The sequence below is a fragment of the Eublepharis macularius genome, chromosome 3, assembly GCF_028583425.1.
Source record: "Eublepharis macularius isolate TG4126 chromosome 3, MPM_Emac_v1.0, whole genome shotgun sequence".
Lineage (NCBI taxonomy): Eukaryota > Metazoa > Chordata > Lepidosauria > Squamata > Eublepharidae > Eublepharis > Eublepharis macularius.
Genome location: NC_072792.1, coordinates 47,292,538 through 47,305,623, shown reverse-complemented (window position 1 = coordinate 47,305,623; position 13,086 = coordinate 47,292,538). Strand labels below are relative to the sequence as shown.

The 13,086-nt window shown below is 44.4% G+C and overlaps 1 protein-coding gene across 1 annotated transcript in view; it reads left to right on the top strand.

The window, feature by feature from the left end:
* Positions 1-528: 528 nt before the first annotated feature.
* Positions 529-13,086, top strand: part of GAS6 (growth arrest specific 6) — a 60,445-nt gene continuing 47,887 nt past the window's right edge. The window contains exons 1-2 of the mRNA XM_054974249.1: positions 529-667; positions 1,454-1,623. Of these exons, the coding sequence (XP_054830224.1) occupies positions 601-667; positions 1,454-1,623 (237 nt within the window). The 5' untranslated portion in view covers positions 529-600. The remainder of the gene's footprint in view (positions 668-1,453; positions 1,624-13,086) is intronic.

Here is a 13,086-nt window from a genome sequence, read left to right as displayed (position 1 = left end):
GAAAACAAAACAGAGGTGTAGGGAACCTGTGCTACCTGGAGGAAAGGTGGGGTGAAAAGGTGATGTGCATGATAGGCAAATACGTCTGGGGGATGAATGTTACTTCTTCCACAGAATTCCTTTCCCGGTAGGAATTTCCGTCGTGCTTGTTTGAAGCGGACTTCCAAAAGGAAAGCCCGGAGGGCAAGGTCTCCAGGACTTCCAAAGAATCCAAGCCAAGCACAACAGAGCCATTGAGCCGGCTTATAGGCACCGGAGGGCATAGTTTTCAACGGGTCACCCAGTTCTTCCTGTCGGGTCCCCGGGGCCTGCTTTTCCCTCATGCCGTCCATCCCCCGGCGGCGAGCGGCTGGCCAGCCTGCGCTGAGGGCGCGCGGAGAAGCTGCCCTGAGGTGCGTCGTCGGCGCTGAAAAGCTCGAGCGCGAACTTTCTCAATTGATTGGCTCAAAGGCACAACAAGCGACTCCCCCGCCGGGCTCGGCAGCAGCGCTCCCTCTGCCTCCCACAGTAGCTGCGCTCCCTCCTCCTCCAGCAGACCGCCCCGCTCCTCCTCGGCCAGGCAGAGGGCGCAGCCCAAGCCTCCACAGCAGCCGCCGCATCATGCAGCAGCCGCCGGCTCCAGCTGCTGCCCTTCTGCTAGTCCTGCTGGCGACAGCCTCCTCTCAGAGTGAGTAGCGCTTCGAGGGGCTGCCCTGGCTCCCTGCGCCAGAGGAGAATCCGCCTCACGCCCGCCATCCCCATTTCTCCTTGCGGGACCTTCGCCTCTCACTTCTTTGCCCCTCCGCTCGATTTATTATTTTTTAAAAATGCCCTCAAAGGCAAAGTAGCACCCGCGTCCTCTCTGGGGAAGGAAGCCACGCGCGGGCTCTGCATCCCGGACCTTTTCCCTCAAGGTCAGGACATCCCTGGCGCCACAGGAGCTCTTGGGGACCAATGGGCCAGCCTTCCCTTAGCCCCTCATCCGCCAGCAATCTCTCCATCCGAAAAGACATCTTTCTCCCCCCTCCCCCCGTCACTTTTGGTCGCGCCCTTCCTGCGCGGCTGAGCTTCGGGGGTCGACTTTCCCATTTCCCCGAAAAAGGGTGGGGTGCGCACGCGCTGCCGTCAGGCACGGTTCCTGCGCGCGCCCAAGGAAAGGGGCGCAGGGATGTTATTGTTTACGGCTGGGCGAGGTGGACTGCTGTGGCGCCTCGTCTGGCGTGTGGCTTCGGCATTGTTCGGAGAGGAGCTGCAAGGGGCTGCGCGCCGGGGTGCCGGGCGGGCTCTGAGGAGAGGTAGGGCGAGTTGACATTTCCCCTGCTGCCGGCTGCGTTGTTTGGGCTGCTGAGGCGCGCCCGTGCCGCTGTCGCCCGCCCTCCCCTTCTTGGCCAGCTCTTTGTTGCTGTTGTCGTGTTGGGGGAATCCGATATTAACCTGCCCTCCCCACCCTTCGCTGCTGTCCCTGGGGCCCCAGCTCTGTTCCACAGAACCCGAGAGGAGGCGTCCCAGTTCCTTCGGCAAAGGCACCGTCGAGCCTTCCAGGTCTTCGAGGAAGCCAAGCAAGGCCACCTCGAACGAGAATGTGTGGAAGAGTTCTGCAATAAGGAAGAAGCCCGGGAGGTGTTCGAGAACGACCCTGAGACGGTAAGCGCTTGAGAAAGGAGAGAAGGGCCAGTGGTCAGGAAGGACCCCCCCCCCCCTTCAAACGAATCAGGCTGCTGCTGGAAGTAGCAACTCCCAGAATGAGGACGCCAGCTGCTTGCACAGCTGGGGAAGTTGTTTGGAGGAGGGGCCGTTAGATAAATAACTAAAACCACACAGGGTAACCAGCACTTCGCTTAACAAGATTGTGTTTTGATTGCCAGGCCAAGAACACAGAATAGGGGAGGTTTGGATGCGTTTGTAATTTACCAGATTGACATGACTTTCCTATAGGGAATTCTTGCTCTTAAGAATATCCTTTTTAAAGGGTGAATTAAATCCCAGTGGAGCAGGAATGTAATCACTGGGGGGAGGGAGAGAAGGCGTGTGTTGTACTTTGCATATCAAAACACTTATTTGAATACCTTTGGGCACCTTTTCTGCCTCACAGTTCAATCTTTCCCCCTTGAATATTAGATTATTTAAACTGCTTGCAAGTACAGGGATTCTGCTGAAGAACTCTTTATTTAGAGGAGCAATCAAAATGTCATAGTGAATTGGCAGATTTTGCAAACTTTCTGGACTGGCAGTTACTTACTGAGTTGCAATAACTGGACCATTTCTTTCAATAATACTGCATAGTGAACAGGAGATGTTTATGAATGTATAGCTGTTAACAGCTGTTTTGTGCTGAAGCTGTTTACAGGGCAGAAACTATTTTAAAGAAATGCATTCCGAATGAATTCTTAATAAGGGTTGTGTTTTATACTGTTCACAGTATTCAGCCTGTGTGTACTCTTGCATACAAACAGTTTGCTTGCATTTTAGGGATGTGCTATTCTGAGCAGGCTTTTTTATTGCTGGATTATCTGGCATTAGTTTAGGGAGCAAATTTCCTGGAGAAGAAACCAACTGGTGATTTTGCACAGGGCTGTGCTTTCCCGTTAATGATTTGATGGGGGGGGGGAGCAGGGTGAGACTTATGTAGGTCAAAAGTACTGAGAGTGGGAGGGACTTGGCTCTTCTTTTTGAGGAGTTAAATGTTTTTGTATTTAAGGCAAAACATGCCTTGACATGTATACTCTAATAGGCTCACAGCACAGCTCCGTCACAGCACAATAGTTGCACAATAGTTTAAAATGTAACAAACAGTCTCTGTGAGTAGTATTTATTTTAGAATTCTCAGCATATCAGGGTTTTAGAGCAAAAACCGAGAGAAACATATTATTGTTATGTGATGTAGAGAATGCAGTGGAAAGCTTTATACAGTAGAATGGTTTAACAGTTGTAGTCCCATAGAATTCTACCCTGTCATACTTGTGTAACATTTTTTTGTTTTATATGAAGCCCATGACCCAAGTTTTAATCATTCTTATCTTTTGATTGGAAGAGCTGCCTGAGACAGCAAGTTATTTCCTTACTGGTTGCTTACTCCTAGCCAGAGGCTGGATGAACAGGCAGAGGAAGAAGTTTGGAAAAACTTTCGGAGCTGCTCATAGAAATAGGAAAAGACCAGCATCACACAAAACATGAACTTCTGGTATTCTGTTGAAAACCATCACTTGCTCTTATTGTCAGTGGACGCAAGCTGGTCTCCCTCCATCTGTGAAATCCTTTGCACTGGAAAACGGAGTGAAAACCAATCCCATTTTATACCTTATATAATTATGGTGTCTTTATTAGACCTGTACCTAGTTGGTAGAACTCAGCCAGTTAAGAGTTTCTAGGACTGAACTGTAAGAGTTGTACAACTAATCTGTGTTTTTCTGGTTTGTGCTCTGAGGTGATCTGGTGACTGCAGGTGGCAGTGGCTCTGTGAACTTCCACCCTTCAATGAAAGGAAGCCAGTTTGGTCCCCTTCACTGGAAAGTCCTCTGCCCTAATTCCTAGAAAATGGAGAGGGCTCCTTTTCCACATTGTCTTAGTTAGGTTTCATGATATTGTTTTTGTTAGATTTTCTTCTCTGTAATACTCTCATACCCCTGGTTGTTTTGGTTACAGCAGACTAACATGGTTGCATTTCAGAAACTGAAATCTAAATTTACAGTTTTGTGCTGTAATTCATTGTAGGGTGCTGAGTAATAAAAAGCTACTCATATGAACTTCCCTGTGAGTGAAAAAGGTAATTTGAGGGCATAGCTTTATTTATTAGATTTTTGTCAGGAAGGTTGCTGTAAATTAACAAGCTTGCTACACATACTGACTTACTTAGTTGAAGTAGCGTCTACAGTGATTTTTTTATTCTGCCTTTTTTCAGGGGGCCCTGGGTGGGTTTCCTCCATTTTCATTTTATCTTTACAACCCTGTGAGGTAAGAGAGGCTGATCAAGGCCTAAGATCATTCAATGAGTTTCATGGTACAGTTAAGATTTGATCCTAGGCCTCCAATCACAGCACAATACTGGTTCTTTTTTAACATTCTTGATAAATTGACATAGTTCCAGTCAAGAGGATACAGATACATATTCTGTTATTTCAGCCATCAAAACAAGTATACTTATGGAATGATTTAGAGGAGTGCAATCCAGATCCCAGATTCAGGAAAAAAACCAGATTTTCGCTGATCTGGCTAAAGCCGGCTTTCCTGAATCAAACCAGAGAATCCCAAATATGAGCTGGGAATCTTGATCCATACACCCTGGATAAATCCACGTAAATCTGAGAAACGTGGCTTTAGCCTCTGGCTGGCTCCTTCCTGGGTTTCGCCCACTTTTTCCCAACAGGAGGAGGGAGTGAGGCAGGGGGGAGATGAATGGTCAATCTGTGCAGGAGCTATCCTTGTCTGCTTGGCTTCTATGAGTTACACTGGTTCAGTTGGGCTAAGCTGCATCATTTTGGTTTGGGTGGATTTCTCTGTTTCGACATGATTTTCTAGTTTGATGTTGGCTCCCTTTGATCCACTTTGGTTCTGAAGGGATTCCATCTGTTTCCTTGCTTCAGTTTGGTTCTGTTGGGTTTCCTCTTACATTTGAGAGTGTGCCTGAGGCCACTGGTGCTCTTGCCTGTGTGTTTCTGCCTGCCAGCCTGCTTGGAAATGTTTCCCCCATAGGAAACAATGGAGAGTGGTTGGGGGCGCCTTCTTCAGGCACCCATAGAATTGTACCTCAGGGTCCAATCTTTCTGAGACTTGGTGGGTTTTTAGAGGACAATCAGGAGTCAGTTCTATGCCAATTTGGTGGGACTTTTCTTGAAAATTGCCCTCCCAGCACCATGGATAGTCCCCATATAGTTTTCCCTATAGAGAATAATGGAGAGTGGCTCAGGGTGCCTTCTTCAGGTGCTCATAGATTGGACCGCGGGGTCCAATATTCATGAAACTTGGTGAGTCTTTAGAGGACAGTCAGGAGTAAATTCTCTGCAAATTTGGTGGAGTTTTCTTGAAAAATGCCACCCCCATGCCCCCAGATATCCCTCAGATAGTTTTCCTTATAGGAAATAATGGTCGAATAAATCTGGGATTCTCTGATCTGTCTTAACCAAATCAGAGAATCATTCCTAGATTTCAGGAATCCTGGATTTTTTGCAGATCCCTGAAACCCAGATCTGGATTTCCCAAGGTTTTTTTTTTAATATGTGTGTTTGTGCACTTCCCCATTTGATTTCTCCATGCTATTTGTTGGTTGGACTTATTTCACACATGCCCATTAACTTTATTTTTCTTCTTAACGCCTCTCCCAAAATTTTCATATCTTGATGGAATTATTGAACCTTAGTTTGAAAAAGGAATAGGGTGAATGTGATGATTCTTTTTTTTTTAACCAAAGTTTTAGGGGGGAGGTGAACTGCCTTAGAACTATGCTACTGAGCTTGAATGATAAAATGTTGGTGTGATGGTCTGCATGTCTTAAAGAATTCCGGAAGGGCTGTACACACACATTTGCAGGACTGTTAAGAGTTAGTCCCTCTCAGAATCAGAGGACTTTGAGTGGCAGGTGACTCCAAGACTTCTGTTTGGGTAGCCTGAGCTGAAAGAGGAGGGTCTTGGTTCAGTCCTAGCAGAGAGAGAGAGAGAGATCCAGAGTGGAGAGTGAGAGATGGAGTCCTCATGCAGAGCAGTTTCAACAACAGCGGGAGAACTAGGGAAAGTTGGCAAGAAGGTTTGGAAAGTAGGTGCAGACTTCCAAACAGGCCAAAGAAAGGGGATAGATCTTCTAAGAAGAAGAGATTTTCCCTTCCCAGTCAAACAGGGAGGTAGCTCTGGAGAGAATCCTGGTCAGGTATGGTTGAAAACTGCCTGTGGAGACTTTCAGATTTAGTTAATGACTGAAGGAAAGCACTGGTGTGTGAAGAGAAGGGGACTGGGGTACTTGAAAGGGGGTACCCGCCTTTCTAACCCCAGAAGAGAAAGAGAATATTAAAGAGAAAGTATACTGAAGTGCTTGGGGGAAAACAAGAGAACCAAAGCCCAAAAACATAACCCTTAAGTAATAGTGAAGAGCATAAGAACTGAAGTCTGTGGATGTTCTGAATTTTGCTTCAGTGATAGTTATATATGTTGAATTTTACCTCAGATATTTTCAGCACCTAATTTATCTAACTTTCCCCCTCTAATATAAATAAACAAATTAGTTGTTTTTGGAATTTTAAAAACACCTCTGGTGCCATTTCTATGGTTTAAGGATGAGGGAACATCACAGCTGGGGTTCAGTAATCAGTATGGAAATGAGAGAAAGTATAGAATAATGGCTGAGCTGAGGACTAAGAAGTCCCCTCTCCCTCAATTTGTGGCCCCATCTGCAACATAATGATATTAATAATAGTATTAATAATAATGATGATAATAATAATAATACCTACCTATAGTGCTGTTGTAAGGCACTATAATATATGCAGTGCTCTGAACTTTAGAAAGTACTGTATAAGCATGAAGAATGTTGTTATATGTCAGTGTGCCAATTGATTAGTGTATAAATGCTGCAAAAAAACCTGAAATCTAAAAAAATAACGGGAGGATTAAAAAAGAAACCTGGCCTTTGCGAGTCCTGGCATCTGCGGCCACCTGGCCTGTCCAGACTTGTCTTGGGGGAGAGGCTGTCAGTAGTAGGGAATGGGGGACAGTTGAAGATGGGGAGTAGGAAGAAGAAAAGCAGGAAAAGGGGAATGGCTTTGGGAGATTTCAGGAAAGAAGAAATAGTGGGGGAGGGGAATATAGGGGGAAATAAGATGACCTCTGGAAGTCCTTGCGGGTCCTCCACTTCTGTCATTCTAACCATCCACAGCATGAATTTTCGTTTCTTTGGCCAGAACCATTTCAGTAGATGATCTTGAATGTGTTTTGAGAGGATACATTCTATCCTTTCTGCATCATTCATAATTTTCTGAACGTCTATTATGTTCTTTGTCATCGTCTGTAAGACTTATAGTCCTATCATCTCTCTCGATAAGGAAGATGTGTTGTTTTATTTCAGTACCTTTCCTAATAGTCCTGAATGCAGAATTTGGCTTTTAAATGCTGCGTTCATCTTCAGTGAACTTGAAGTGATTGGTCATAAGATTACTTTCGCTGTTTGAAATGGGACATAGAAATATTACAAACTGTGTGAGAATGAGACTTGTGCCGCTTTCTACCCACTGCCTTGGAGATAGGGAGAGATTTGCATTGAGAATTGTCATTAAGGCTGCATGTCTGTCTTTCTGTCATTGCCCAATTTTTTTTAAAAAACATGTAAGGAACAGGGTTGCAAATTATGTCATTGAAATCTGTGCCAGAGGTGGTTGGGTATTGGTTCTCAGTGATACAATTTCTCTGCAGGGGAGAATTGTTTGAGAATGACAAATTGTGATGGAGATTTAAGTGAGGTCTGAAAAGCATGACATATTTATGGGCAATCCTGTTTAAGGCATGCTAGCCCAGTTATATCCTACACTGTATCCATTTATATCCTGGTTCAACAAGTATTAGGCTTATAGGCCACTAGGGAATTTTAAAAGATGGTTTTTTTTGTTTGGCAAAAAGAAATTTAATTCCATTGACTGACCCAGAACTTCAGAGAGGAGGTATCTGAAGACACAGGAAGATTATTTTTTACAACGTATTGGGCAAGTAGACAAGGTGTTAACTAAGGTTGACCTTTGGGAAACCTCAGAGGTACGTAGCTTTAAAAGAAAAGGTGTTGTGGTGTTTGGAATGTGATTCAAGTCTGAAAGGCATGTAATTTATTCTCTATTAGTCCTTCTAGAGTATAATGGACGAGAAAGTTGTGGAGTGCACGCCCGAGGCTTTTCTACCATGTAACATAGCACAATTAACTGACCTTTAGTGTTCCATCAGATACTCAAGCTCGTTAGCTGAGACTGCTAAGGAATTTGGTTGAGGGGGTCTTTAAAAATGTTTCCATAGCAAATGTTGTATAAAAGTGAAGTGAGTGGTGATAAAGTATTTCCCCCCCCCCCCATGGCCACTGAATGCATCCCTGGTCAGATTCAGATGTCTTGCTGCCCAGATGCCAAACCTTTAGTGGGTAGAGGTTATCAAGTATTTTCTTTTAGTTAACAACTGTGAGACTCCTTCCTTGCCTGCACACACCCCATCTATCTGCCATCCTGCCAGTTCCCCCGGAAGGTGTCCTCCAGTCTCAGATGGGCAGGGAAGGAGGTTGTACTACTTTGTTTCTATTCCTGCCCTGGGAGTGACACACTCCTGCTACCTCTCCTTGCCATTCCTACTCAGCCCTCAAAGGAGCTTGCCTTTAAGGATTCAACTTGGCCCACCTCCCTAGATCTTCACCCAGCCTCCCTGAGTGGCCCTTCTTCCAGCCTATCTTATGGGAGGGCTGGGTAGATTCTGCAGTCTTCTGGCCCCACCCAGGGAAGGGTGGGGCATTTGCTCTGTTCTCTGCCTGGCTCTCCCCTGCTGCTTCTGAAGCCTCTCCAGTGACTCCTTTGACAGCTTGTCTGGCTCATGCTACCAACAAGGTTGAGCTGCCTGAGTGGCTGGAGGCTGTTGCCCAGGATAGTGCCTGGGCATCAGCTGCTGCTGTCCTAACTGGGAAGGTGGCCTTGGGGATCTGTGGAGGCACCTGCAACTGATGTACTGACAGAGTCAGTGCTGCAGGGCCCAAGGACAGTGCCTACGGTTGCCAGGTCCCCTTACCTTTCCAGTGGAGGTGGAGGGAGTACCTGGTACTTACCTTCTGAAGTTCCTTACAGGAGTAACCTCATTGTACAGGGCCTGGGAGTGCTCCTTCACTTTGTGCCAGTCCCGTTCTTAAGAATTGGCTTGTTTGGCACCCAAGTTGGCCCTGTGCAAAGTGTGGGAGCATTCTCAGGGCCTGCATGATGAAGTCACTTGTGGAAGGAACTTCAGAAGGTAATGTGGGAGTGACATTGTCATGCTGTGCTGGGAGCACACCCTGGGAGGCCCATTCTTCATCTTTCCACTCTACTGGCCAAGGGAGTGGTGGCTGAGGGTGGAATGGGGAGTGGGAGATAGGCTTGCCAGCCTCCAGGTAGTGGCTGGAGATCTCCTGGAATTACAACAGGTCTCCAGGCCACAGAGATCAGTTCACCTGGAGAAAATGGCTACTTTGGGTGGTGGACTCTATGTAATTATGCCATGCCAAGGTCCTTTCCCTCCCCAAACCCCACTTTCTCCAGGTTTCACCCTCAAGATCTCTAGGAATTTCCCAATTTGGAGCTGGCAACCCTAGCAGGAGACCCTAATGGTGCTTGCTGCTGTAGGGCTGGTGTGTGGGGGGGACAGGATGACAGTGTTGCCAGACAATTATGGGACATTTTTTTCTCCAGGATTACTTTGTGCAGTCTATTTATAGTGTGTGGTCCAGCCAAAATTAAACATGTTTTAATCCCATTGATTTCAGTTGGGAAATTTGTAATCTGAACTCTTGCTGTTGAAGTGAATGTGGTATGCAGCTATTCTCAGAAATAAGCCTAATTGTGTTCAATTTAACTTATCTACCTAATAGGTAAGCCTTTTATTACTACCTTAAAGGTACTTAATTTTGACTGCATCATGTCCATTTGTGAGAAGTTGATAATCCATCAGTCTATATATATTTTACATCAAGATTGAGTGATGGTGAAGATACCTTGGTTATCATTGGCTGAGCTGTCCTGATGTCACAAAAGGATAGCTGAAGTAGTATCTAGTCGTCATTGGCTGAGTTGCTTAGATCCCAGAAAGGAAAAGGTGAAGCAGAAAAGCCTAAGAAAAGAGCTGGCATAAGGAGTCATCCAAAAGAATAAAGGCAAGACAAGGCCAGAATGGGAGGAGCCAGGAAACATAAAGAACCTTAGGAAAGAACAGATAGAGAGAGATCCTCTCTGTATCTGCATGAGGGGAGGAAACTGCATAGGTGAAGAAAGCAAAAATTAAATATTTATTTGATTTAAAGTAACAAATCTAATTTTTTGGTGGTTTAGGTAATGCTTTCCTTTCACAGAAGAATATCCATGAAGGAAATCATAAAAATTATAGATCCATGAAAATGAGCTGCTGGTAATCTGGTCTCCAGCTCATGGGTATGTCCTACAAAATATGTGATTTTTCCCATTCTGAATTAATGCTTTTCCATGGAAGAGAAATGCTGCATCATAATCGGCTTTTGACTAAATGACTTGCTGAGTTTAAGGTCAGCTCTTTATAGGGATATACAGTATTGTGCACTATGTTTCTGTTTGTGCACATTCAGAATGGTAGTATATTAAAAATGCTGAAGGAGGAAAGAATCATGTGGGCAGATTCCGGAGCTGCTGGAACACTGTTCTGGGGCGTTTCCGCTCAAAAAAAGCTGTGTATGTCTAGTATTAAGTGCAAACCATGTTTAGTGCCAGACAGATGGGATTAAGAATGTGTTTTCATTTTGGATTTTCTCTGGTATACAAATGCATGTTGAAAAACTTACCTACCTACCTGTCAGTCATGTGCACGGCAGGTTTATCAGATATTGAAAGATCTAGAAGAAAGGCTATTGGATGAGAGGCTAGGGAGAAATTTTTTTCTGGATACTTGTCTGGGGTACAGAGTGACATACAGTACAAGCCTAAGCATAGTTATGCTTTTATAAATCTATTGAAGTCAGTTGGTTTAGATAGGTGTAACTCTGTATTGTAAGTGACTTATTTATGAAAATAAACAGTAACATTTTCATTGTTTGAGCATCAGGGGAGTGGCCAACCCAACTGTCCAGCCTCCTACATGCTGGAGGATTGGCCCGCCTACCCAGCCTCTTATGTGCCAGCAATGATGTCACTTCCCAAAGTGATGTCATCACACTGTGATGTGACAAGGGCCCCATCCTGCTTTTTTTTGGGGAACCATCTGGTAACCATATCTGCGGGGCCTGTGGAGCTAAACAAAGAAGGAATACATCTTACCTCAGTGAAGAAGAATGGCTTTTATAAGTTTTGCTTTTGCAAGTTTTGCTGATTTTTACCTTCTTCTGGGAAGTTAGAGTTTGGGGAAGGAACTCAGCAAGGATGAGATGTCATAGCCTGTCCTCTGAAGCTGGCATTTCCTCCAGGAGAATAGATTTTTGTAGTCTGAAGATCAACTGTAGTGCTGGGATAACTTTGGGCCCCACCTGGAGGTTGGTTATCCTAGCTTAGACTTGTACTGTTATTGTGAAGATAAGTCAAGAATTTGGAAGAATATTCAGGGAGGGGAGAAGTTAAGCATACAGATGATCTGCAGGTTTTACATCTATTCCTTTAGAGAAATAAGATTCCTCTCTATCTAAAGCTGTGAAGGCCTGCTGAGAGGCTGTTGTTTTTCTATGTTGTTTGTAATGCAAAAAATCAAGCAGCCTTGGATTACGGGAATGACAATACCTGCCTTGATAATCTTAAAGAGAACCCTTGCTTTATTGAACAACAAAACATATATCAGCATTCTTTCTACTGAGCTGGATTTTATCTAAAGTTGTAAAATAAAAATTGATCCTGGACCAGTAGAGGGAAAAGGCTGGATTTCTAAGCTGTAAACTTGATGGCCTTAGCATTGGCCAACATAATTATATAGGTAGGGAAAACCTTCTGTATCACTTAATGATGACTTGCTAATTGCCTCATATGCAGGGGTCATTTCATAGAAAAAGAGCTGCAGGAACTCGTTAACATAACTCATTAGCACAGCTCATTTGCATATGCCACACCCCTTGCCATCACCGGAAGTGTGTCATTAGCATAACTGATTTGCATATGCCACCCCCCCTGACATTGCCTACCCTGGCTGTTTTGGGCCTGATCCTGGCCATTTTGGGCCCAGATTGGGCTGTTTTGGCCCCGATCCAGGCCGAAACAGGCCCAAATTGGCCGAGAGTCAGGTGGGTGGGGCCACCTGACATGCGACCTTTTTGGAGAACTACCGGAACGGCGTTCCTGCGCGTTCCCCCTCAAAATGAGCCTTGCTTGTATGCATCTAATACCACAGAGTTTCGGTATGACTGAAGCCGCCTCAAATGCATGCTTTACAGTGGAGTCACTTCTCATATCCAACTGCAATGATCAAGGGATGAGGTCAAGTGACCAACATGTACATGTCAACCACCTACGCCCTGCAAAATTGGAAGCGCTGATGATGATTCCAAGGGGCAAACCTGATAATTAGAAGGTTATCTTCTTAATAGAAAATAAAGTATATGCTGCCTCCACCATGACCGAGCATTTTAGCATTTTAAAGTTCTGTTGATTTTAATGGAAGAGAAAAGGTGAGCTTAAATGTAAATAATTTCTTCACTTTGGCTGGATAGCATGCCCACAGTGTCTTTGGCCAAGATCCATCCAAGCATCACAGCTGTATTGACAACTCTCTTAACAATGTTTTGAAGTATATTTCTAATATTTTTGTCTCCTAACGGCACGATGTTAACCAAGTTATAAATATAGTAGCAGTTCCCTGTCTGTTCTAAGAATGATGTTTGCCAGCCAAGATAATGAGGTCATATCTAATAATGGAAATATTTAGATATAAATGGCTAAATGTTTATTAATACATTAGAGAACAAGGAAGGAATGTAATGGTGGTGAAGGAGAAGGAGTGGAGAATTAAGAGGTTATAAAATGTCTTTGTTTTTTGTTGGTGGACTTGTGTAGTCGAGTCAATACCATTGAAAATGCAACTTAAATTAGATCCTAACAACAGTTGCTATTTTGATTGAGCTATAAATCTGGTGAAATATCTTCAGATAATTTCAGCACTGCATTTTCTTCAAAAGGTTTTGCTAAAAGTTCACACTGAGATACTCTACTAGCAGAAAATAACCCAGCTTATATGAATATTTTACATCAATGTAAATATATGATGAAGCTCCTAGAAATGTTCAAGGAATTTAAGAGGCTATAGTACTAGGAGACAATATTGCCAGGTAGGAAAATTTCACTGATTTGATGATGGCAGGCTGGAATTGCCTGCAGGTAAACCTGTTCAAGATTTAGCCCCCAGGTACAGGAGAGGTTTCCATTACAAGTAGAGGTACTACCGTGGCCTATATAACATTACAACTTAAGT